Raw genomic sequence first — 26644 nt, 5'->3', positions numbered from 1 at the left:
TATCAGCGGGGGAGGGATACAGGAGAGCGGTTGGATACTATGTATCAGCGGGGGAGGGATACTGGAGAGCGGTTGGATACTATGTGTCAGCGGGGAGGGATACAGGAGAGCGGTTGGATACTATGTATCAGCGGGGGAGGGATACAGGAGAGCGGTTGGATACTATGTATCAGCGGGGGAGGGATACTGGAGAGCGGTTGGATACTATGTATCAGCGGGGGAGGGATACTGGAGAGCGGTTGGATACTATGTGTCAGCGGGGGAGGGATACTGGAGAGCGGTTGGATACTATGTGTCAGCGGGGGAGGGATACTGGAGAGCGGTTGGATACTATGTATCAGCGGGGGAGGGATACTGGAGAGCGGTTGGATACTATGTGTCAGCGGGGGAGGGATACTGGAGAGCGGTTGGATACTATGTATCAGCGGGGGAGGGATACTGGAGAGCGGTTGGATACTATGTATCAGCGGGGGAGGGATACAGGAGAGCGGTTGGATACTATGTATCAGCGGAGGAGGGATACTGGAGAGCGGTTGGATACTATGTGTCAGCGGGGAGGGATACTGGAGAGCGGTTGGATACTATGTATCAGCGGGGGAGGGATACAGGAGAGCGGTTGGATACTATGTATCAGCGGGGGAGGGATACTGGAGAGCGGTTGGATACTATGTATCAGCGGGGGAGGGATACTGGAGAGCGGTTGGATACTATGTGTCAGCGGGGGAGGGATACTGGAGAGCGGTTGGATACTATGTGTCAGCGGGGAGGGATACTGGAGAGCGGTTGGATACTATGTATCAGCGGGGGAGGGATACAGGAGAGCGGTTGGATACTATGTATCAGCGGGGGAGGGATACAGGAGAGCGGTTGGATACTATGTGTCAGCGGGGGAGGGATACTGGAGAGCGGTTGGATACTATGTATCAGCGGGGGAGGGATACAGGAGAGCGGTTGGATACTATGTATCAGCGGGGGAGGGATACAGGAGAGCGGTTGGATACTATGTATCAGCGGGGGAGGGATACAGGAGAGCGGTTGGATACTATGTATCAGCGGGGGAGGGATACAGGAGAGCGGTTGGATACTATGTATCAGCGGGGGAGGGATACAGGAGAGCGGTTGGATACTATGTATCAGCGGGGGAGGGATACAGGAGAGCGGTTGGATACTATGTATCAGCGGGGGAGGGATACAGGAGAGCGGTTGGATACTATGTATCAGCGGGGGAGGGATACTGGAGAGCGGTTGGATACTATGTATCAGCGGGGGAGGGATACAGGAGAGCGGTTGGATACTATGTATCAGCGGGGGAGGGATACTGGAGAGCGGTTGGATACTATGTATCAGCGGGGGAGGGATACTGGAGAGCGGTTGGATACTATGTATCAGCGGGGGAGGGATACAGGAGAGCGGTTGGATACTATGTATCAGCGGGGGAGGGATACAGGAGAGCGGTTGGATACTATGTATCAGCGGGGGAGGGATACAGGAGAGCGGTTGGATACTATGTATCAGCGGGGGAGGGATACAGGAGAGCGGTTGGATACTATGTATCAGCGGGGGAGGGATACAGGAGAGCGGTTGGATACTATGTATCGGCGGGGGAGGGATACAGGAGAGCGGTTGGATACTATGTATCAGCGGGGGAGGGATACAGGAGAGCGGTTGGATACTATGTATCAGCGGGGGAGGGATACTGGAGAGCGGTTGGATACTATGTATCAGCGGGGGAGGGATACTGGAGAGCGGTTGGATACTATGTGTCAGCGGGGGAGGGATACTGGAGAGCGGTTGGATACTATGTGTCAGCGGGGAGGGATACTGGAGAGCGGTTGGATACTATGTATCAGCGGGGGAGGGATACAGGAGAGCGGTTGGATACTATGTATCAGCGGGGGAGGGATACAGGAGAGCGGTTGGATACTATGTGTCAGCGGGGGAGGGATACTGGAGAGCGGTTGGATACTATGTATCAGCGGGGGAGGGATACAGGAGAGCGGTTGGATACTATGTATCAGCGGGGGAGGGATACAGGAGAGCGGTTGGATACTATGTATCAGCGGGGGAGGGATACAGGAGAGCGGTTGGATACTATGTATCAGCGGGGGAGGGATACAGGAGAGCGGTTGGATACTATGTATCAGCGGGGGAGGGATACAGGAGAGCGGTTGGATACTATGTATCAGCGGGGGAGGGATACAGGAGAGCGGTTGGATACTATGTATCAGCGGGGGAGGGATACAGGAGAGCGGTTGGATACTATGTATCAGCGGGGGAGGGATACTGGAGAGCGGTTGGATACTATGTATCAGCGGGGGAGGGATACAGGAGAGCGGTTGGATACTATGTATCAGCGGGGGAGGGATACTGGAGAGCGGTTGGATACTATGTATCAGCGGGGGAGGGATACTGGAGAGCGGTTGGATACTATGTATCAGCGGGGGAGGGATACAGGAGAGCGGTTGGATACTATGTATCAGCGGGGGAGGGATACAGGAGAGCGGTTGGATACTATGTATCAGCGGGGGAGGGATACAGGAGAGCGGTTGGATACTATGTATCAGCGGGGGAGGGATACAGGAGAGCGGTTGGATACTATGTATCAGCGGGGGAGGGATACAGGAGAGCGGTTGGATACTATGTATCGGCGGGGGAGGGATACAGGAGAGCGGTTGGATACTATGTATCAGCGGGGGAGGGATACAGGAGAGCGGTTGGATACTATGTATCAGCGGGGGAGGGATACTGGTGAGCGGTTGGATACTATGTATCAGCGGGGGAGGGATACAGGAGAGCGGTTGGATACTATGTATCAGCGGGGGAGGGATACAGGAGAGCGGTTGGATACTATGTATCAGCGGGGGAGGGATACTGGAGAGCGGTTGGATACTATGTATAAGAGGGGTAAGGGAGGGCTTTAAAATCTGCCATACATGGCAATTATGTTTTTAACCCATTTCTCCCATTGTTCAAGATGTCTGCTCATTAGGCTCCTCCCCTTCCAAGTCCCAGCCAATCAGCACTCCAGGCTTCTGTTGCCCATCTCCTGTGCTCCCCTCTCTAACAGACTAACCTCGCTCCCCCTCATCGTCATCCATCAGCCGCTGGGTTTAGTTGGTCACGATCTGGAGAAGTAATGTGATGAGGAGCGGGGAGAGGTCCTCCTCCGGCATGCGTTCTCGGGAGCTTTGGGTTTGAGGGCTGTGAACGTGGAGGTCGGACAGGGGTGAGAATCCGGAATCCAACTCCGTTATAATTAACCCCTTCAGGCCTTAAAGTCTGATGGTCTGAGGCTCCAGCGTGTTAGGCGTCCCCTCCATCTTCACAGCGGTTTCTTTCAGGTGTCACTTTTGGTGGAGGGACAGTGTGCAGGGGTTTGGAGCTGGGGGGCATCATGGCCCGGGGTGGGCTTTTTAAATCTAGAGGAGCCAGTGGCCCTTCCTGCGCCCCAACACAGGGTGCTGCTGGAATCTCTGGCATTGAAGAGTTAATGTTACCACGCAGAGATAATGTGACATTTCATACCGGGGAATCACCCCTCAAAGCAGACGTGCTGTACTGCCACGTATAGTGGTCACAAGTATAACTTACCCCAGCGTCCTAACCGACACAGCCCGTGGGACCGGGTGCCATCTGCTACATGACTCCGTGACTGCAGTATGGACGGGCAACTGGGCGAGACTGACCGCTGACCCGCATTCTAGCCGCAGACTGACCGCTGACCCGCATTCTAGCCGCAGACTGACCGCTGACCCGCATTCTAGCCGCAGACTGACCGCTGACCCGCATTCTAGCCGCAGACTGACCGCGGACCCCCATTCTAGCCGCAGACTGACCGCAGGACCCCGTTCTAACAGCAGACTGACCGCTGACCTGCATTCTAGCCGCAGACTGACCGCTGACCCACATTCTAGCCGCAGACTGACCGCTGACCCGCATTCTAGCCGCAGACTGACCGCTGACCCGCATTCTAGCCGCAGACTGACCGCGGACCCCCATTCTAGCCGCAGACTGACCGCAGGCCCCCGTTCTAACAGCAGACTGACCGCAGGCCCCCGTTCTAACAGCAGACTGACCGCAGGCCCCCGTTCTAACAGCAGACTGACCGCTGACCCCCGTTCTAGCCGCAGACTGACCGCAGGACCCCGTTCTAGCCTCAGACTGAGCGTGGACCCCCATTCTAGCCGCAGACTGACCACTGACCCCCGTTCTAGCCGCAGACTGACCGCCGACCCCCATTCTGGCCGCAGACTGACCGTGGACTCGCACTATTCCATTGGACGTTTATTTGAGGCTCTTTGCCCCCGCAGAGCGCTCGCAGATACTCAGTAATACTATATAGTGCAGCAGGTGCTTTTCCGGGGGGGCTCTCCGCGTGATTATGAAATGTTCCACCCTTCGGACGTTTGCCGGCTGGGATTCGTGGGAGCCTGTAATACCCGTCAGGCACAGACCGGTAACGGCTCGGCTCCAGACCCGGTCAGGCGGTAGTGGGCCCGGTTAGAGTCCGGAGAGGGGTCAGGCGGTGTCTCGGTAACGGGTCGGTAACGGGTCGGTAACGGGTGAGACGTGGCGATGAGCCGGTTGTGTGCGCCGGAGATATGGCCGCTGCGTACGAGGCGTTTTTGGGAATGCTTGATGTCGCTTGTCTGCCCATAAGGTGACGATCTCGGTGGACGGCCTCCTCACCACCACCGGCTACACCCAGGAGGACTACACCATGCTGGGCTCCGATGACTTCTTCTACGTAGGGGGAAGCCCGAGCACCGCCGACCTTCCGGGGTCCCCCGTCAGCAACAACTTCATGGGCTGCTTGAAAGAGGTGAGTAACCAAGTGTGGCCCCAGGGCCGGGTGGGGAGGAGAAAGGAGATAACTTGAGATAATGCCGGCTCTGCCACAGACTGCCACCTGTCTCAGCTTTGGTGAGGTTAATAATGTTTAAGTAACATGGTACGGGGGGGGGTTATTGGGGTGCCGGTGCGCATTTTATGGGTTTAGCTCATTTTTCTTGTTTAACCCCGCGGTGCACCGACACCCCCATCCCCCGGGGTCTTCCGCTCATCCTTATTCTGTGTCCACATTAAGAACGTTTAGAATGTAGAACCCCCCCCGCAGACAGAGGTCTGAACCTTTGGGGCGACCCCTTAGCTGCTCCCTTTGCCCTAAACGGTTAAATCTGGGTAAATACAGGGAATTCTAATAATCCGGGAGAATTTTCTCCGCCTCTGGAACGAGATCTCACTCTCATCACTCTGTGTCGATTAAATTCATTCAAGTGTCGCTGCGTCTGTAAAGTTGGCTTTGGAGTCGCTTGTTGGGAGTGAGGAGCTGGGGAGGAATTACAGAGAAGCCCGACAGACTCTCTTAGGTTTGCCCTGTTCTGTTTGGCTGCGGAGAGGGGGCATCAGGGGCAAGAGCCGCTTTCAGGGGGAGAGAGGACTTGCATTCCAGTTTGGGCAGCAGAAGGGCTACAGGGAATGCGGTTATTCACGTCTTTATAAGAGTTGGGAGCGGGGAGGAATAAGCATACCTGGGGTCTTCTGGGCTCCGGCTACCCGGAGCCTTCCCTTGGTACCAGGGGGGGGAGGAAGCGTGTCAAGACGTTGGCGGGCGTGCGAGGAGACCCCGCGGAGGAGCGGTGCTTCCCCCGCCAATCTCCGGGTCAAACCCGGGGAGTTCCCAGGTACGGGGATACGTGGATACGTGGATACGTGGCCACAGCTGGGTATGAGGGGTGGGATCGGCTCTGTAGTGAGGAAGGTTTTAAGAAGTAGATGTGAGGGAGGCGATGATGATGATGATATGGGGGGGTAGAAGCGGCGTGATGAAGGAGAGCTGCCGCGTGTCTGCGCGTGACGGGGATCTCGTCATCCTGCACCGCTTGTCACGGCGGGGGAATGTTTCGTGACAAAGCTCGGCAGTAAAATGGTTATGGCAGCCGCTAATGCACGGGACGTGCCGGCCGGGGGGGGGACCTGCTGGGGGGAGATGGAATTACATGCATAGTGTATCGAGCCCTCGGGGCAGAGAACCTGCCAATAACCACATAGTCCTGACATACATGACCCCGGCCCGGCGTGTGCTTAGGCTGGAGAGGGTCACCCGCACTTGTCAGACGGCGGTTTCCATGCGTGAGCCTGACCTGTTTTTCCTCCTCGCAGGTGGTGTATAAGAACAACGACATCCGCTTGGAGCTGTCCCGCTTGGCCCGTATCGGTGACACCAAGATGAAGATTAATGGGGATGTGGTGTTCAAGTGCGAGAACGTGGCCACCTTGGATCCCATCAGCTTCGAGAGCCCCGAGGCCTACATCAGCCTCCCCAAGTGGAACACCAAACGCATGGGATCCATTTCCTTCGACTTCCGCACCACCGAAGCCAACGGCCTCATCCTCTTCACGCACGGCAAACCCCAGGACCGGAAGGAGGTCAGGAGCCAGAAGAACACCAAGGTGGACTTCTTTGCGGTGGAGCTGCTGGACGGCCATCTGTACCTTCTGCTGGACATGGGATCCGGGACGATCAAGGTGAAAGCCACCAGCAAGAAAGCAAACGACGGAGAATGGTGCCACGTGGACATCCAGCGGGACGGCAGATCAGGTACGCGGGCGGCTCGGCCTGAAGGGCGGATAATGCAGGGAAGCCGCGTCTGCTGCGGAAGCTCTTGGGTAACGTATAGTGGGTTCCTCGGGACTCTGGAAACATTGCGACGGGGGGCGTTAAAGCGAGTCGCGGGTCTACTGGGTGTTCTAATAGAAATGTACTGTTTGCAGAGTAACACATCCCGTTCATTGGGAATGTGAGTGATCGCTCACACGTCTCCTCGCTCCACGTCATCCTTCCACAGGTCCTTTCGGCGGTAATCGGGGTCATCGTTCCCGAGGGTATAGAATGCCGCTGCCCCGTCCCGTTCCCCGGTAATCAGCCCTTAACCTCTTTCCACAACCCGGATATGTAGGTGGGGGCCGGTGTGTAGTGGGTACAGGTGGGGGCCGGTATGTAGGTCGTTATAGGAGGGGGCCGGTGTGTAGGTCGTTATAGGTGGGGGCCGGTGTGTAGATGGTATAGGTGTAGGTGGGGGCCGCTGTGTCAAGCCCATGCATGGGTGCTGACGAGTGGACACTGTAGGTAGGGCCTGGTACGTGGATGGTGGAAGTGAGTGCTCACTCCGCCCCCGAGTATTGCAGGCTGCCCATCGGGGGCACGTTACCACGTGAAGCTCACACAGTAAATGCCAGCTGATGGCACGTGTAACGCAGGGCACATAGAGACCCCACCTCTCCAGAACACAAAGGGTTAATCTGGGCAAATCTTGTGTATCATCTGCCCCTGGAGTGGTGTTTGTTCCTTAACCCCTTCCGTGCCGGGCAGTAGTTGGGTCTCCGGGGGTCTCCGGGATGTGCGTTACCCCCGTGGCTGTGACGCTGTCACCGGCAGACTGTCTCTGAGTCGTGTGAAGGAATGAGACATTAATGCGCGTTTTTTTCCCGCAGGCACCATCTCCGTGAACAGCAAGCGCACTCCGTTCACCGCCAGCGGGGAGAACGAGATCCTGGACCTGGAAGGGGACATGTACCTGGGGGGGCTTCCCGACAACCGCGCCGGCCTCATCCTGCCCACCGAGCTCTGGACGGCCATGCTCAACTACGGCTACGTGGGCTGCATCCGGGACTTGTTTATCGACGGGCGCAGTACGAACATCCGGCAGCTGGCCGAGGCGCAGAACGCAGCGGGGGTGAAGCCGTCATGCTTGCGCATGAGCGGCAAACAGTGTGACAGTTACCCCTGCAAGAACAACGCCGCCTGCAGGGACGGCTGGAACCGCTTCGTGTGCGACTGTACCGGCACCGGCCACTGGGGGAGGACCTGCGAGCGGGGTGAGTGCACGACGGACATGCGGGGAGTACCTGTGTGTGCTATGAGTGAGTGTCTGCGGAGAGTGCCTGTGTGTGCTGTGAGCGGGCGTGGTGAGCGAGTGTCTGTGTGTGCTGTGAGCGGGCGTGGTGAGCGAGTGTCTGTGTGTGCTGTGAGCGGACGTGGTGAGCGAGTGTCTGTGTGTGCTGTGAGCGGGCGTGGTGAGTGAGTGCCTGTGTGTGCTGTGAGCGGGCGTGGTGAGTGAGTGCCTGTGTGTGCTGTGAGCGTGCGTAGTGAAGGAGTGCCTGTGTGTGCTGTGAGCATGCATGGTGAGCGAGTGCCTGTGTGTGCTGTGAGCGGGCGTGGTGAGTGAGTGCCTGTGTGTGCTGTGAGCATGCGTGGTGAAGGAGTGCCTGTGTGTGCTGTGACCATGCATGGTGAGCGAGTGCCTGTGTGTGCTGTGAGCGGGCGTGGTGAGTGAGTGCCTGTGTGTGCTGTGAGCGGGCGTGGTGAGTGCCTGTGTGTGCTGTGAGCATGCATGGTGAGCGAGTGCCTGTGTGTGCTGTGAGCGGGCGTGGTGAGTGCCTGTGTGTGCTGTGAGCGTGCGTCTGCATGTCTCGCACCGGCCGTTGCCGTCTCTCATGGCTGACTCACGCGGAAGGGGTTGTCGGTAACAGCGTGTCCGCCGGCCGCCGGGGCGACACACAATACACGGTGACATCAGTGCGGACGTCACTCGAGCCGTGACGGCCTGACTCAGACACACTGCGGCCGCGGACATGATTCCCGATGCAATGTGAATAGATCGCAAACAACGTGCAAACAGGCTGACGGTCAGTGCGCGGCGCAGCGCGCTGACCCTGTGACGGTCCCCTGCCCCCCACGCGCGCTGACCCTGTGACGGTCCCCTGCCCCCCCCGCGCACTGACCCTGTGACGGTCCCCTGCCCCCCCCCGCGCACTGACCCTGTGACGGTCCCCTGCCCCCCCTGCGCACTGACCCTGTGACGGTCCCCTGCCCCCCCCCGCGCACTGACCCTGTGACGGTCCCCTGCCCCCCCTGCGCACTGACCCTGTGACGGTCCCCTGCCCCCCCCCTGCGCACTGACCCTGTGACGGTCCCCTGCCCCCCCCCGCGCACTGACCCTGTGACGGTCCCCTGCCCCCCCCCGCGCACTGACCCTGTGACGGTCCCCTGCCCCCCCTGCGCACTGACCCTGTGACGGTCCCCTGCCCCCCCCTGCGCACTGACCCTGTGACGGTCCCCTGCCCCCCCCCCCTGCGCACTGACCCTGTGACGGTCCCCTGCCCCCCCCCTGCGCACTGACCCTGTGACGGTCCCCTGCCCCCCCCCTGCGCACTGACCCTGTGACGGTCCCCTGCCCCCCCCTGCGCACTGACCCTGTGACGGTCCCCTGCCCCCCCCGCGCACTGACCCTGTGACGGTCCCCTGCCCCCCCCCTGCGCACTGACCCTGTGACGGTCCCCTGCCCCCCCCCGCGCACTGACCCTGTGACGGTCCCCTGCCCCCCCCCCTGCGCACTGACCCTGTGACGGTCCCCTGCCCCCCCCCCCCGCGCACTGACCCTGTGACGGTCCCCTGCCCCCCCCCGCGCACTGACCCTGTGACGGTCCCCTGAGCGGGCGTGGTGAGTGAGTGCCTGTGTGTGCTGTGAGCGGGCGTGGTGAGTGCCTGTGTGTGCTGTGAGCATGCATGGTGAGCGAGTGCCTGTGTGTGCTGTGAGCGGGCGTGGTGAGTGCCTGTGTGTGCTGTGAGCGTGCGTCTGCATGTCTCGCACCGGCCGTTGCCGTCTCTCATGGCTGACTCACGCGGAAGGGGTTGTCGGTAACAGCGTGTCCGCCGGCCGCCGGGGCGACACACAATACACGGTGACATCAGTGCGGACGTCACTCGAGCCGTGACGGCCTGACTCAGACACACTGCGGCCGCGGACATGATTCCCGATGCAATGTGAATATAGATCGCAAACAACGTGCAAACAGGCTGACGGTCAGTGCGCGGCGCAGCGCGCTGACCCTGTGACGGTCCCCTGCCCCCCACGCGCGCTGACCCTGTGACGGTCCCCTGCCCCCCCGCGCACTGACCCTGTGACGGTCCCCTGCCCCCCCCCGCGCACTGACCCTGTGACGGTCCCCTGCCCCCCCTGCGCACTGACCCTGTGACGGTCCCCTGCCCCCCCCGCGCACTGACCCTGTGACGGTCCCCTGCCCCCCCTGCGCACTGACCCTGTGACGGTCCCCTGCCCCCCCCTGCGCACTGACCCTGTGACGGTCCCCTGCCCCCCCCCGCGCACTGACCCTGTGACGGTCCCCTGCCCCCCCCGCGCACTGACCCTGTGACGGTCCCCTGCCCCCCCTGCGCACTGACCCTGTGACGGTCCCCTGCCCCCCCCTGCGCACTGACCCTGTGACGGTCCCCTGCCCCCCCCCCCCTGCGCACTGACCCTGTGACGGTCCCCTGCCCCCCCCTGCGCACTGACCCTGTGACGGTCCCCTGCCCCCCCCCCTGCGCACTGACCCTGTGACGGTCCCCTGCCCCCCCCTGCGCACTGACCCTGTGACGGTCCCCTGCCCCCCCCCGCGCACTGACCCTGTGACGGTCCCCTGCCCCCCCCCTGCGCACTGACCCTGTGACGGTCCCCTGCCCCCCCCGCGCACTGACCCTGTGACGGTCCCCTGCCCCCCCCCCCTGCGCACTGACCCTGTGACGGTCCCCTGCCCCCCCCCCCGCGCACTGACCCTGTGACGGTCCCCTGCCCCCCCCCGCGCACTGACCCTGTGACGGTCCCCTGCCCCCCCCTGCGCACTGACCCTGTGACGGTCCCCTGCCCCCCCCTGCGCACTGACCCTGTGACGGTCCCCTGCCCCTGTGACGGTCCCCTGCCCCCCCTGCGCACTGACCCTGTGACGGTCCCCTGCCCCCCCCCGCGCACTGACCCTGTGACGGTCCCCTGCCCCCCCCGCGCACTGACCCTGTGACGGTCCCCTGCCCCCCCCTGCGCACTGACCCTGTGACGGTCCCCTGCCCCCCCTGCGCACTGACCCTGTGACGGTCCCCTGCCCCTGTGACGGTCCCCTGCCCCCCCCTGCGCACTGACCCTGTGACGGTCCCCTGCCCCCCCTGCGCACTGACCCTGTGACGGTCCCCTGCCCCCCCCTGCGCACTGACCCTGTGACGGTCCCCTGCCCCCCCCTGCGCACTGACCCTGTGACGGTCCCCTGCCCCCCGACCCTGTGACGGTTCCCTGCCCCCCGACCCTGTGACGGTCCCCTGCCCCCCCCTGCGCACTGACCCTGTGACGGTCCCCTGCCCCCCCCTGCGCACTGACCCTGTGACGGTCCCCTGCCCCCCCCTGCGCACTGACCCTGTGACGGTCCCCTGCCCCCCCCCCGCGCACTGACCCTGTGACGGTTCCCTGCCCCCCCCGCGCACTGACCCTGTGACGGTCCCCTGCCCCCCCCGCGCACTGACCCTGTGACGGTCCCCTGCCCCCCCCGCGCACTGACCCTGTGACGGTCCCCTGCCCCCCCCGCGCACTGACCCTGTGACGGTCCCCTGCCCCCCCCGCGCACTGACCCTGTGACGGTCCCCTGCCCCCCCCGCGCACTGACCCTGTGACGGTCCCCTGCCCCCCCCGCGCACTGACCCTGTGACGGTCCCCTGCCCCCCCCGCGCACTGACCCTGTGACGGTCCCCTGCCCCCCCCGCGCACTGACCCTGTGACGGTCCCCTGCCCCTGTGACGGTCCCCTGCCCCCCCCGCGCACTGACCCTGTGACGGTCCCCTGCCCCCCCCGCGCACTGACCCTGTGACGGTCCCCTGCCCCCCCCGCGCACTGACCCTGTGACGGTCCCCTGCCCCCCCCCGCGCACTGACCCTGTGACGGTCCCCTGCCCCCCCCCGCGCACTGACCCTGTGACGGTCCCCTGCCCCCCCCCGCGCACTGACCCTGTGACGGTCCCCTGCCCCCCCCCGCGCACTGACCCTGTGACGGTCCCCTGCCCCCCCCTGCGCACTGACCCTGTGACGGTCCCCTGCCCCCCCCTGCGCACTGACCCTGTGACGGTCCCCTGCCCCTGTGACGGTCCCCTGCCCCCCCCTGCGCACTGACCCTGTGACGGTCCCCTGCCCCCCCCTGCGCACTGACCCTGTGACGGTCCCCTGCCCCCCCCCGCGCACTGACCCTGTGACGGTCCCCTGCCCCCCCCCGCGCACTGACCCTGTGACGGTCCCCTGCCCCCCCCGCGCACTGACCCTGTGATGGTCCCCTGCCCCCCCCGCGCACTGACCCTGTGATGGTCCCCTGCCCCCCCCGCGCACTGACCCCGTGACGCTCCCCCCCGGGCACTGACCCCGTGACGCTCCCCCCCGGGCACTGACCCCGTGACGGTTCCACCCCCCCTAACCGCACTGACCCCATGACTGTCCCCAACGCTCCTCCCACCATGACCCTCGGAGGGGTATCTGAAGTCCGGCCCTGTGGTATAGACTGTTACTGCATCAGAGCAGCTAGTGATTCGGGTTTAGCGGAGTAAGGGTTAATGGTGGTCCGTCTGTCCATGCGCAGAGATCTCCATTATTCGCCGTGTTCATGGATCATTAGCTTCACCATGTGTGCAGCCTGCGTGCCGGAGGGATGGGGAGGAATAATGAGAGAGAGAGCCGGGGGGAGCTCACTCTTGCTCTCCCCCAAGCCAGTCTTTCTGGATCATTTTAGCCATTTTTACCAATACAGGAGGGGTTATACCCGCGTCTCCCCCGGCTTTGTGCCGTAGTGCTGGCCGCTTGCCTCCATCTTGCGGTTGGCAGGTCTGCGCGTGGATGGCGAAGTCTCCCACTCTCTTGTGCTCTTTAATACTTTGTAATTACGGAGCCTCTTGATTTGAGGATTTCCTCTAATCTTGTGTTCTGCAAATGCCAGATTATTAAAGGGCTTCTTCTGGGTGGCGGATGGAAGCCCCGCGCCCCACGTACCCTCCCCTCACCCTCTCCAGTCCACATGTGCCACCTTCTCAACGATGGGGTTATTGGTGGAGATCTTGGCAGAGCAGAGGTTAATCCTGGTATCGCTCGTCTGTTATTTAACTAAACGGATTGTGGGATTAAAGGCGTATTAAGTGAGTTTAGCATAATCCGGGCAGAGAAGCTAACGGAGAGTGTGTGCAGATCTCATAAAAGCATAGTATATGCACGGCCCAGGGCACAGCGCTGCCCCTGTACTGTAATACCCCCCCCGGAGTCTGCCCCTGTACTGTAATTCCCCCCCGAGTCTGCCCCTGTAGTGTAATACCCCCCGAGTCTGCCCCTGTACTGTAATCCCCCCCCCGAGTCTGCCCCTGTACTGTAATTCCCCCCGAGTCTGCCCCTGTACTGTAATCCCCCCCCGAGTCTGCCCCTGTACTGTAATTCCCCCCCAAGTCTGCCCCTGTAGTGTAATACCCCCCGAGTCTGCCCCTGTACCGTAATACCCCCCGAGTCTGCCCCTGTACTGTAATCCCCCCCCCGAGTCTGCCCCTGTACTGTAATCCCCCCCCGAGTCTGCCCCTGTACTGTAATCCCCCCCCCGAGTCTGCCCCTGTATTGTAATCCCCCCCCGAGTCTGCCCCTGTACTGTAATTCCCCCCCGAGTCTGCCCCTGTACTGTAATCCCCCCCCGAGTCTGCCCCTGTACTGTAATCCCCCCCCGAGTCTGCCTCTGTACTGTAATACCCCCCGAGTCTGCCCCTGTACTGTAACCCCCCCGAGTCTGCCCCTGTACTGTAATCCCCCCCGAGTCTGCCCCTGTACTGTAATACCCCCCGAGTCTGTCCCTGTACTGTAACCCCCCCGAGTCTGCCCCTGTACTGTAATACCCCCCGAGTCTGCCCCTGTACTGTAATACCCCCCCGAGTCTGCTCCTGTACTGTAATCCCCCCCCCGAGTCTGCCCCTGTACTGTAATCCCCCCCCGAGTCTGCCCCTGTACTGTAATCCCCCCCCCGAGTCTGCCTCTGTACTGTAATACCCCCCGAGTCTGCCCCTGTACTTCTCTTTACCATAATAACCTCCCCTGTTTGTATCGTAACAGCCGTTACCCCGTCAGTAAATCTCCATTACAAGCCTCTGACCCTCTAGGTTAGTTTGGGGGTCTCCTGGCGTTTGGAACGTCCTCTCCCCTTCCTGCCTTTAACCCTTTATGTATCTGAAGGAGTGTTTGCATTTAGGGATTTGCTTGGAACATTGTTTGCAAATGAAATAAGTGATTTAGGGGGTCTCTGCGGGGGTCCTCCACCCTCCCGCAGAGCCGCATAGCCCCCCGTGCGGGAGTCCTTCCCAAAAAGCCAGGTGAATGCGTGATTTCAGCGCTGCCCCTCACCCTCCTTTCTCTCCCGCAGAGGCCTCCATCCTGAGCTATGACGGCAGTATGTACATGAAGATCATCATGCCGGTGGTGATGCACACGGAGGCCGAGGACGTGTCCTTCCGCTTCAAGTCCCAGCGCGCCTATGGGCTGCTGGTGGCCACGACGTCCCGAGACTCGGCCGACACACTGAGGCTGGAGCTGGACGGAGGGAAAGTCAAACTCACTGTAAACTTAGGTATTGTATGAGTCCTTAATGCGTGCCGGCGGGTGGCGGGAACCTCATGTTCATTCTGTTTGGCCACTTACTCCTACCACCTCTGCATGTTCACCGCTGCTCAGAAACAGCTCACAAAGATCCTGGCGGTCAGAGGGCAGTTTCTGTTTGGGCCAAAATCCAGCTATTGTCTAGAAACTGGCACCCTGCTCTTTAGAGGCTGTCTTTGTGGAATGTTCAGCCGAGGCCGAGGCGGTGGAGGTTTGCGCCGCGTTCGGTCGAGGCTGCTGCCCATTTTCCCCGTCGAGTCCCGGTCCAGGCGGGTGTTCATTTCCCCGTGGAGTCCTGGCGGGTGTCCGTATCCCGGTCGAGGCGGGTGTCCGTATCCCGGTCGAGGCAGGTGTCCGTATCCCGGTCGAGGCGGGTGTCCGTATCCCGGTCGAGGCGGGTGTCCGTATCCCGGTCGAGGCGGGTGTCCGTTTCCCGGTCGAGGCGGGTGTCCGTTTGCCGGCGAGGCGGGTGTCCGTATCCCGGCCGAGGCGGGTTTCCTTTCCTCAGTCGAGGCGGGTGTCCATTGAGTCCTGGTGTCCGTATCCAGGTCGAGGCGGGTGTCTGTATCCAGGTCGAGGCGGGTGTCTGTATCCAGGTCGAGGCGGGTGTCGGTATCCAGGTTGAGGCGGGTGTCCGTATCCAGGTGGAGGCGGGTGTCCGTATCCAGTTGGAGGCGGGTGTCCGTATCCAGGTCGAGGCAGGTGTCTTTTTCCCGATCGAGGCGGGTGTCCGTTGAGTCCTGGTTTCCCCGCAGAGTCCTGGTGTCCGTTTGCCGGTCGAGGCAGGTGTCCGTTTGCCGGTCGAGCCGGGTGTCCGTTTGCCGGTCCAGCCGGGTGTCCGTTTGCCGGTCGAGGCCCGTGTCCGTCTGCCGGTCGAGGCGGGTGTCCATTGAGTCCTGGTTTCCCCGTTGAGTCCTGGTGTCCGTATCCAGGTCGAGGCGGGTGTCCGTTTCCCGATCGAGGCGGGTGTCCGTTGAGTCCTGGTTTCCCCGCAGAGTCCCGGTGTCCGTTTGCCGGTGGAGGCGGGTGTCCGTATCCCGGTCGAAGCGGGTGTCCGTATCCAGGTCGAGGCGGGTGTCCGTATCCAGGTCGAGGCGGGTGTCCGTATCCCGGTCGAGGCGGGTGTCCGTATCCCGGTCGAGGCGGGTGTCCGTATCCCGGTCGAGGCGGGTGTCCCTATCCCGGTGGAGGCGGGTGTCCGTTTCCCGGTGGAGACGGGTGTCCGTATCCCGGTCGAGGCTGGTGTCCGTATCCCGGTGGAGGCGGGTGTCCGTTTCCCGGTAGAGGCGGGTGTCCGTATCCCGGTCAAGGCGGGTGTCCGTATCCCGGTCGAGGCGGGTGTCCGTATCCCGGTGGAGGCGGGTGTCCGTTTCCCGGTGGAGGCGGGTGTCCGTATCCCGGTCGAGGCGGGTGACCGTATCCCGGTCGAGGCTGGTGTCCGTATCCCGGTGGAGGCGGGTGTCCGTTTCCCGGTGGAGGCGGGTGTCCGTTTCCCGGTGGAGGCGGGTGTCCGTATCCCGGTCGAGGCTGGTGTCCGTATCCCGGTGGAGGCGGGTGTCCGTTTCCCGGTGGAGGCGGGTGTCCGTATCCCGGTCGAGGCGGGTGTCCGTTGAGTCCCGGTTTCCCCGTCGATTCCCATGCTGAGTGTGTTTTGTTTCTCAGGTAATTTTGAGGTAAAGTTGTTTTGCCCCCCCCCTCCCTGTTATTCCCAATCTAGGGAGCAGATTTTGAGGGGCAGCCATTTTGAATTCATAGCAATGATCTCACAAGTCTTCCCATGTGATCATACAAAATGGCCGCCTCATGTTCTCGGTCGGTGTTAGTTGTGAAGCAGGGTGCCCTGACTGACCTCTCTCTCTCTTCCACCCTTATTCTGGTCTCTCCTGCCTCCACTCACCCCTTCCGCCTCCATTCTCCATGTTGCTTATCATGTCTGTCGTTCCCTCTCCCTCCCAAAACAGTCTCCAAAAGGGGATTTTGGCCCCTGTGGCGCGCCGGGTGGGGTTGCTTTTGCGGGGTATTTGGCGCTGGAGACTGTGTTGGGCCGTCCGTGGCGTCCTGCTGTCGGTGCCGTCTGTGTCGATCTCTTTTTGGTGTTTTTATTTGAATAATACGTCCCATCTGCCCCGTTTCTTTGAAAGATGGCACTCACTACCCTTCAAAGGCCTGAAGCCTGCGGCCCGTACAGCAAACAGCCTTGAGAACGAAGTGTGCCGAGCAGCGTCTTGGGGGGTATGCGAAAAGGTCCCACTGGACCGTACCCCTCAATGAATATTGCCCCAGGGCAAAAATCCGATGAAAATCAGAACCCCAACCCCCAGCGACAGTGTGGCTCCCCCGGACCTCAGGGTGCAAGACCCCCCTATTGTGCCGTAAGGACACGGGGAGCGCCCTCTTACCCTAACTATATTGCCCCCTCCCCAGTACCTACTTTACCTCTCACCCCTCCTGCTTGCTTACCCTTTCCCGCTTGCCTGTCCCTCTCTCCCGCTTGCTTCTCCCTCTCCCGCTTGCGCCTATCTCCCTCTATCTCCCACTTGCCTCTCTCTCGCTCACAAGCTTGCGCCTCTCCCACCCGCTTCCCCTTTTCTCTCTCTCTCTCTCTCCCACTTACCTCTCCCTCTTTCCTGCTTTCTCCCACTTGCCTCTCTCTCTCGCTCCCCCTTGCTTGCTTCTCCCTTTTTCTCTTGCTTCTTCAGCTTATCTCTTCCTCTATCCTACTCTCTCTCTTATGCTTGCCTGCCCTCTCCCCCCTGTCTCCCCATCTTCTCCTACTTGTGGTTGGGGTTCTGATCTTCTCGCTTTTAACCCCTCGTAGACATTGTCTCCCTGTTGTGAAAGCTGTGCGGCCCCCCGTTCCGTGCCGGTCTCGCAGGTTCTCTGAGGCTGATTGCTCCCACTTTTCTGTTGCGGTTGACGACACATAGCAAACCTAATCGCACGAAACTGCCCACGGATCGCAGTATCGCTGTCCTATACCATCTGGAGGCGCGCGGCCGGGGAGGTGCACTCGCTCTCACTGCGTGATCACTTACTGGCCCCGTAGACATATTGGTGACACCGAGAGCGCTCTCTCTCGGGGAGATCCCACCTAACCGCAGAGTCCATTGAAATGTCACATCGAGCGACGTCGCGGGGTAGCGAGGTTCCTTTAAACCCGGAAATAAGAGAAATGAGGGGGCCCTCCATGAAATCAGCGGCCGGGGGGACGGGATCTTTTGCTGCGATGGTCTCTCGCCTCTGACAGCCCCCCATCTATATGAATATTTTAGGTGGGATCATGAATTGGGCAAATGATCTAGAACCCAGGACAGAACAGGTGGACAGGAGACGTCTCCGTTTGAGAAAATGCACCTTCTGATTATTTGTAGGGGTCCCCCGGACCCCCTATAATCTCACCTCAAGCAGACGGGGCCCCAGCGAGCAGCCCAGCAGCGGAGAGAGAATGGCCGCATCTCCCCTCTCCTCTGGATATTCAGCTCATGCGCAGGGGTGAGGGGTGGTTTGTGGCCCCCAAATTCCCCCATCCAGGTGTCTGCGTTTTCTGGAGCAAGGTGTTCGTGCGGTTAGTGGTTTGTACGTGGCCTTTTTATCGAGTTCCACGGAGTCACGAGCCTTTAAACCTCACCACGTCCAGGCGTTGGGCCGGACCCCCCGCTTAGACACTCACGAGACCCCCGCTCACACTCTGCACGCACTCCTGGTGCTTCCACGTATAAAAGGGCCACCGATGTTGCGTGTGTCTGTCCCCGGAAGGGTGGACCTCACTGTTTTTGGATGACTGCAGCTGTAACCTTGAAGGATGCGATTTCATCTTACATTTATTTTCTCCCATCTAGACTGTATCAGGATAAACTGTAACGCCAGTAAGTTTAACCCTCAAATCTCATTCTAATTCTGTCTCTCGCCTTTACTGTTTGTCTCCTGGTGCTCTGTGGGGCTTTTATACGGGGGGGGGGTTCGGGGGTATCAGACTTTCAGGGCTGTCTGAGGGGGTTAATAAGACTCTTACACTTACACAGCACTGACACCTAGTGGTCACTTTGCAGACTGCAGACAGATAAGCTGGAGGAGCTGTTATACTCTGGGGGTGACTCGTATGGGGGGTATAACCACTGCCCTGTAGCCAAATTGGGGGGGGGTTTGGGCAGTAACTCCCCCAGTCACGCTGGGGCTCATTCCTGGGCCCCTCGGCTCTGGTAATGTTGCTCTCTGGGCGGGTAATTTTCATTTCTGCCCCATCATGTGGTCTGTCTCAGAGGGGACTTGGTGCCGTATTACAGGTAAGTGTGTCTGGGGGGTCATTCGCTTAAGGATTGGGATAACGGGTGCTGTTGGGGGCAATTCTATATTTACAGGTTTAGCTGTGGGTTACTTGGTATCGGGGGGGGGGGGTAACTTTATTACCACAGATATCTAAAGGCGAGTTATACCCCGTGCATGTCTGCGGGGCAATCAGGTGGGGTTACTGCAGGGTGCCCGGGATCAGCCTGCAAGTGGCATATGGGGGTAACAGAGGGTCCGACTCCGAACCATAGAGAGCAAATATCCCGCCGGACTAACAGAATCGCGGCCCGGGAGCCTCATCATCTTCACACTTAGTGAATAATCCCCAATCCCTGAGCGTTACAGAAGCGAGGACAGAAATGGTTAACTACATGGAGTGATGGCTGTGAGTGCGTGTATATAATATATAGATATAATATATGTAATATATATATGTATAGGGGTCCAGGGACCCCCCTTTGAGCTCCCATGGCTGGAAGAGGGTTTCACTTTCATGGTTTTTCTATGAAAAGGGGATTTCTGAGGTCCAGGTTTTTGCCTCTTTGCTTCTCCACGTTGAGCTCCTTCAGTGTAACTGGCTGCCTCGGCCCCCGAGAGCGCCCTCCGGACAAACGAGAGACGCCTGTTACATAATGTTTCTAGAGCACCGCCATAGGCATCCTCGCCCTGGGAGCTGACAGTCTATTAGGAGGATGAGATGGGGGAGGGGGGTCTCGAAGGATGCTGGCTGAGGGTATTAAGAGATTAGTGTGACAGAACGCGGCAGCGCAGGTAACGTCCTGGGGGTGGGGAGAGGGGAGGAGGGAGGGAGAGACGCAAGTCCTGAGCGGAGTGAGGAGACCGGAGCAGAGATACAGGGGGCGCTGTAGGCCAGTGTAGGGACTGGCAGAGATACTCGGGATACATCGGACGCTACATGAACTTAAGATAAAACTATAACGCCGTTTCCATCCATTTGCCAGATCCTTCTCAGGCCACGGGGAGGAATAAGCCGTCTTTTCTGTAGTTTTGGGTTGGCGGGGAGGAGAGGGTTGATTATTACACGGCAGGGCGGCTCGGAGTCCAAGATGGAAGAAGCCGCCCCCGAGACGCCTGCCGCGCAGGGCCAGGGTACAAATCCCCAACGGGTTCCCTAATAATGGCCTCAGACCCCCCTCATGAGCCGGGCGCTGTATGGAGTATAACCAGCAGCCAATCATCCTCTTCTATTGTGTTAATGACAGAATATTGGGGTTTATTCACTAAAGAAACTTCACTCAATCTCACATCAGCGAGCCGGCCCGTGTATAATGTATAGATAAATCAGTGACCGGCCCCCTGTATAACGTATAGATAAATCAGTGACCGGCCCCCTGTATAATGTATAGATAAATCAGCGAGCCGGCCCCTGTATAATGTATAGATAAATCAGTGACTGGCCCCCTGTATAATGTATAGATAAATCAGCGAGCCGGCCCGTGTATAATGTATAGATAAATCAGTGACCGGCCCCCTGTATAATGTATAGATAAATCAGCGAGCCGGCCCCCTGTATAATGTATAGTTAAATCAGCGAGGCGGCCCGTGTATAATGTATAGATAAATCAGCGAGCCGGCCCCTGTATAATGTATAGATAAATCAGCGAGCCGGCCCCTGTATAATGTATAGATAAATCAGCGAGCCGGCCCCTGTATAATGTATAGATAAATCAGCGAGCCGGCCCCCTGTATAATGTATAGATAAATCAGCGAGCCGGCCCGTGTATAATGTATAGATAAATCAGCGAGCCGGCCCCTGTATAATGTATAGATAAATCAGTGACCGGCCCCCTGTATAATGTATAGATAAATCAGCGAGCCGGCCCCTGTATAATGTATAGATAAATCAGTGACCGGCCCCCTGTATAATGTATAGATAAATCAGCGAGCCGGCCCGTGTATAATGTATAGATAAATCAGTGACCGGCCCCCTGTATAATGTATAGATAAATCAGCGAGCCGGCCCCCCATATAATGTATAGATAAATCAGTGACCGGCCCCTGTATAATGTATAGATAAATCAGTGGCCGGCCCCCTGTATAATGTATAGATAAATCAGCGAGCCGGCCCCTGTATAATGTATAGATAAATCAGCGAGCCGGCCCGTGTATAATGTATAGATAAATCAGCGAGCCGGCCCCTGTATAATGTATAGATAAATCAGTGACCGGCCCCCTGTATAATGTATAGATAAACCAGCAAGCTGGCCCCTGTATAATGTATAGATAAATCAGTGACCGGCCCCCTGTATAATGTATAGATAAATCAGCGAGCCGGCCCCTGTATAATGTATAGATAAATCAGCGAGCCGGCCCCTGTATAATGTATAGATAAATCAGTGACCGGCCCCTGTATAATGTATAGATAAATCAGTGACCGGCCCCTGTATAATGTATAAATAAATCAGCGAGCCGGCCCCTGTATAATGTATAGATAAATCAGTGCCCGGCACCTGTATAATGTATAGATAAATCAGCGAGCCGGCCCCTGTATAATGTATAGATAAATCAGTGCCCGGCACCTGTATAATGTATAGATAAATCAGCGAGCCGGCCCCTGTATAATGTATAGATAAATCAGCGAGCCGGCCCCCTGTATACTGTAAAGATAAATCAGTGACCGGCCCCCTGTATAATGTATAGATAAATCAGTGACCGGCCCCCTGTATAATGTATAGATAAATCAGCGAGCCGGCCCCTGTATAATGTATAGATAAATCAGTGACCGGCCCCCTGTATAATGTATAGATAAATCAGCGAGCCGGCCCCTGTATAATGTATAGATAAATCAGTGACCGGCCCCTGTATAATGTATAGATAAATCAGCGAGCCGGCCCCCTGTATACTGTAAAGATAAATCAGTGACCGGCCCCCTGTATAATGTATAGATAAATCAGTGACCGGCCCCCTGTATAATGTATAGATAAATCAGCGAGCCGGCCCCTGTATAATGTATAGATAAATCAGTGACCGGCCCCCTGTATAATGTATAGATAAATCAGTGACCGGCCCCCTGTATAATGTATAGATAAATCAGCGAGCCGGCCCCTGTATAATGTATAGATAAATCAGTGACCGGCCCCTGTATAATGTATAGATAAATCAGCGAGCCGGCCCCCTGTATACTGTAAAGATAAATCAGTGACCGGCCCCCTGTATAATGTATAGATAAATCAGTGACCGGCCCCCTGTATAATGTATAGATAAATCAGCGAGCCGGCCCCTGTATAATGTATAGATAAATCAGTGACCGGCCCCCTGTATAATGTATAGATAAATCAGTGATCGGCCCCTGTATAATGTATAGATAAATCAGTGACCGGCCCCCTGTATAATGTATAGATAAATCAGCGAGCCGGCCCCTGTATAATGTATAGATAAATCAGTGACCGGCCCCTGTATAATGTATAGATAAATCAGCGAGCCGGCCCCCTGTATACTGTAAAGATAAATCAGTGACCGGCCCCCTGTATAATGTATAGATAAATCAGTGACCGGCCCCCTGTATAATGTATAGATAAATCAGCGAGCCGGCCCCTGTATAATGTATAGATAAATCAGTGACCGGCCCCCTGTATAATGTATAGATAAATCAGTGATCGGCCCCTGTATAATGTATAGATAAATCAGTGACCGGCCCCCTGTATAATGTATAGATAAATCAGTGACCGGCCCCCTGTATAATGTATAGATAAATCAGCGAGCCGGCCCCTGTATAATGTATAGCTAAATCAGTGACCGGCCCCTGTATAATGTATAGATAAATCAGCGAGCCGGCGCCTGTATAATGTATAGATAAATCAGCGAGCCGGCCCCCTGTATACTGTAAAGATAAATCAGTGACCGGCCCCTGTATAATGTATAGATAAATCAGTGACCGGCCCCTGTATAATGTATAGATAAATCAGCAAGCTGGCCCCTGTATAATGTATAGATAAATCAGCGAGCCGGCCCCTGTATAATGTATAGATAAATCAGCGAGCCGGCCCCTGTATAATGTATAGATAAATCAGCGAGCCGGCCCCTGTATAATGTATAGATAAATCAGCGAGCCGGCCCCTGTATAATGTATAGATAAATCAGCGAGCCGGCCCCTGTATAATGTATAGATAAATCAGCGAGCCGGCCCCTGTATACTGTATAGATAAATCAGCGAGCCGGCCCCTGTATAATGTATAGATAAATCAGTGAGCCGGCCCCCTGTATAACGTATAGATAAATCAGTGAGCCGGCCCCCTGTATAATGTATAGATAAATCAGTGAGCCGGCCCCCTGTATAATGTATAGATAAATCAGCGAGCCGGCCCGTGTATAATGTATAGATAAATCAGCGAGCCGGCCCCTTGTATAATGTATAGATAAATCAGTGACCGGCCCCTGTATAATGTATAGATAAATCAGTGACTGTCCCCCTGTATAATGTATAGATAAATCAGTGACCGGCCCCTGTATAATGTATAGATAAATCAGCGAGCCGCCCCCCCCCGTATAATGTATAGATAAATCAGCGAGCCGGCCCCCTGTATAATGTATAGATAAATCAGTAATATATCAGGTAATGTAGGACATGATTTGGCTCCTGGGGGCCCCTGTTCAGTTCTGGTCGGTGTCTCCGGGGTCCGGGGGCCGGTCTGTATCTTTAGTCCGGTGGCGGCTCGAGGGCTCTGCGGACGCGCAGGTTCTAGAAAAGGTGAGAAAATGAAACGTTTTAACGGAAAGCGCAGAGAATCCATTCTATATTAATATGCATGTTACAGGGCGCCCCACATTACATACATCCCCTACATTACATACAGACCCGCCGCTGTCTGACCAGTCCTGATAACGCAGTCACATCCCCTACATTACATACAGACCCGCCGCTGTCTGACCAGTCCTGATAACGCAGTCACATCCCCTACATTACATACAGACCCGCCGCTGTCTGACCAGTCCTGATACCGCAGTCACATCCCCTACATTACATACAGACCCGCCGCTGTCTGACCAGTCCTGATAACGCAGTCACATCCCCTACATTACATACAGACCCGCCGCTGTCTGACCAGTCCTGATACCGCAGTCACATCCCCTACATTACATACAGACCCGCCGCTGTCTGACCAGTCCTGATAACGCAGTCACATCCCCTACATTACATACAGACCCGCCGCTGTCTGACCAGTCCTGATAATGCAGTCACATCCCCTACATTACATACAGACCCGCCGCTGTCTGACCAGTCCTGATAACGCAGTCACATCCCCTACATTACATACAGACCCGCCGCTGTCTGACCAGTCCTGATACCGCAGTCACATCCCCTACATTACATACAGACCCGGCGCTGTCTGACCAGTCCTGATAACGCAGTCACATCCCCTACATTACATACAGACCCGCCGCTGTCTGACCAGTCCTGATAACGCAGTCACATCCCCTACATTACATACAGACCCGCCGCTGTCTGACCAGTCCTGATACCGCAGTCACATCCCCTACATTACATACAGACCCGCCGCTGTCTGACCAGTCCTGATAACGCAGTCACATCCCCTACATTACATACAGACCCGCCGCTGTCTGACCAGTCCTGATAATGCAGTCACATCCCCTACATTACATACAGACCCGCCGCTGTCTGACCAGTCCTGATAATGCAGTCACATCCCCTACATTACATACAGACCCGCCGCTGTCTGACCAGTCCTGATACCGCAGTCACATCCCCTACATTACATACAGACCCGGCGCTGTCTGACCAGTCCTGATAACGCAGTCACATCCCCTACATTACATACAGACCCGGCGCTGTCTGACCAGTCCTGATAACGCAGTCACATCCCCTACATTACATACAGACCCGCCGCTGTCTGACCAGTCCTGATAACCCAGTCACATCCCCTACATTACATACAGACCCACCGCTGTCTGACCAGTCCTGATAACGCAGTCACATCCCCTACATTACATACAGACCCGCCGCTGTCTGACCAGTCCTGATAACGCGATCACATCCCCTACATTACATACAGACCCGCCGCTGTCTGACCAGTCCTGATAACGCAGTCACATCCACTACATTACATACAGACCCGCCGCTGTCTGACCAGTCCTGATAACGCGATCACATCCCCTACATTACATACAGACCCGCCGCTGTCTGACCAGTCCTGATAACGCAGTCACATCCCCTACATTACATACAGACCCGCCGCTGTCTGACCAGTCCTGATAACGCAGTCACATCCCCTACATTACATACAGACCCGCCGCTGTCTGACCAGTCCTGATAACGCAGTCACATCCCCTACATTACCAACAGACCCCGCGCTGTCTGACCAGTCCTGATAACGCAGTCACATCCCCTCCATTACATACAGACCTGCCGCTGTCTGACCAGTCCTGATAACGCAGTCACATCCCCTACATTACATACAGACCCGCCGCTGTCTGACCAGTCCTGATAACCCAGTCACATCCCCTACATTACATACAGACCCGCCGCTGTCTGACCAGTCCTGATACCGCAGTCACGCCCCCTACATTACATACAGACCCGCCGCTGTCTGACCAGTCCTGATAACCCAGTCACATCCCCTACATTACATACAGACCCGCCGCTGTCTGACCAGTCCTGATAACGCAGTCACATCCCCTACATTACATACAGACCTGCCACTGTCTGACCAGTCCTGATAACGCAGTCACATCCACTACATTACATACAGACCCGCCGCTGTCTGACCAGTCCTGATAACGCAGTCACATCCCCTACATTACATACAGCCCCGCCGCTGTCTGACCAGTCCTGATAACGCAGTCACATCCCCTACATTACATACAGACCCGCCGCTGTCTGACCAGTCCTGATAACGCAGTCACATCCCCTACATTACATACAGACCCGCCGCTGTCTGACCAGTCCTGATACCGCAGTCACATCCCCTACATTACATACAGACCCGCCGCTGTCTGACCAGTCCTGATAACGCGATCACATCCCCTACGTTACATACAGACCCGCCGCTGTCTGACCAGTCCTGATACAGCAGTCACATCCCCTACATTACATACAGACCTGCCACTGTCTGACCAGTCCTGATAACGCAGTCACATCCCCTACATTACATACAGACCCGCCGCTGTCTGACCAGTCCTGATAACGCAGTCACACCCCCCTACATTACATACAGACCCACCGCTGTCTGACCAGTCCTGATAATGCAGGCACATCCCCTACATTACCTCTAGACCCACCGCTGTCTGAACCTGTCCTGTTGATAAGTCTGAAGGTTGATATGATAGTAACGCTTGTCTCCAATCATGCATTAGGTAAGGGACCGGAGACGCTTTATGCTGGACAGAAGCTAAATGATAATGAGTGGCACACTGTCCGGGTGGTGCGCCGAGGGAAGACCCTAAAACTAACCGTGGATGATGATGTAGCTGAAGGTGAGACCCCCGAGACCTGCGCGCGACCGACAGACTCAACTTGTTTTAGTTACAGAGGCTAAACGTTGTGTCCCGCGCCTAGTGAGTGCATTCTTAGTTACGGCCAGTAGATGGCGGCAAACACGCATTGTGTTACTTTCAAGCAGGGGAGGGCTGGCATCTTCTGGCCCGGGGGCCTGGTACAGCTGAGTGGCCCCTGGCTCCATGCACCCCCATAACACACGCACACTTACTGTAACAGATATACACACAATCACGCTAACAAGCACTCTAACACACATACACACACTGACACTAAAACACACTCATCACACCTCACTCACTATCACACCTCACTCACCATCACACCTTTACCTCGCCGGAGCCTCCTCCTGTTTAAAGAATTTTGGACCGGTTCTTCCCGGCTTTCAGGGGCGAGACTAC

General features: G+C 57.5%; 1 protein-coding gene across 4 annotated transcripts in view; it reads left to right on the top strand.

Moving 5' to 3' along the window:
- NRXN3 (neurexin 3) overlaps window positions 1-26644 on the top strand; it is a 110000-nt gene that overhangs the window by 24571 nt on the left and 58785 nt on the right. For all 4 annotated transcript variants that reach the window (XM_053474686.1, XM_053474685.1, XM_053474687.1 and 1 more), the window contains exons 4-9: window positions 4661-4822; window positions 6163-6601; window positions 7495-7878; window positions 14250-14453; window positions 18322-18348; window positions 26102-26221. In XM_053474686.1, coding sequence (XP_053330661.1) covers window positions 4661-4822; window positions 6163-6601; window positions 7495-7878; window positions 14250-14453; window positions 18322-18348; window positions 26102-26221 — 1336 coding nt within the window. The remainder of the gene's footprint in view (window positions 1-4660; window positions 4823-6162; window positions 6602-7494; window positions 7879-14249; window positions 14454-18321; window positions 18349-26101; window positions 26222-26644) is intronic.

The sequence above is a fragment of the Spea bombifrons genome, chromosome 9 (assembly GCF_027358695.1).
Source record: "Spea bombifrons isolate aSpeBom1 chromosome 9, aSpeBom1.2.pri, whole genome shotgun sequence".
Taxonomy (NCBI): Eukaryota; Metazoa; Chordata; class Amphibia; order Anura; family Pelobatidae; genus Spea; species Spea bombifrons.
This window is presented reverse-complemented; position numbering and strand designations above follow the sequence as displayed.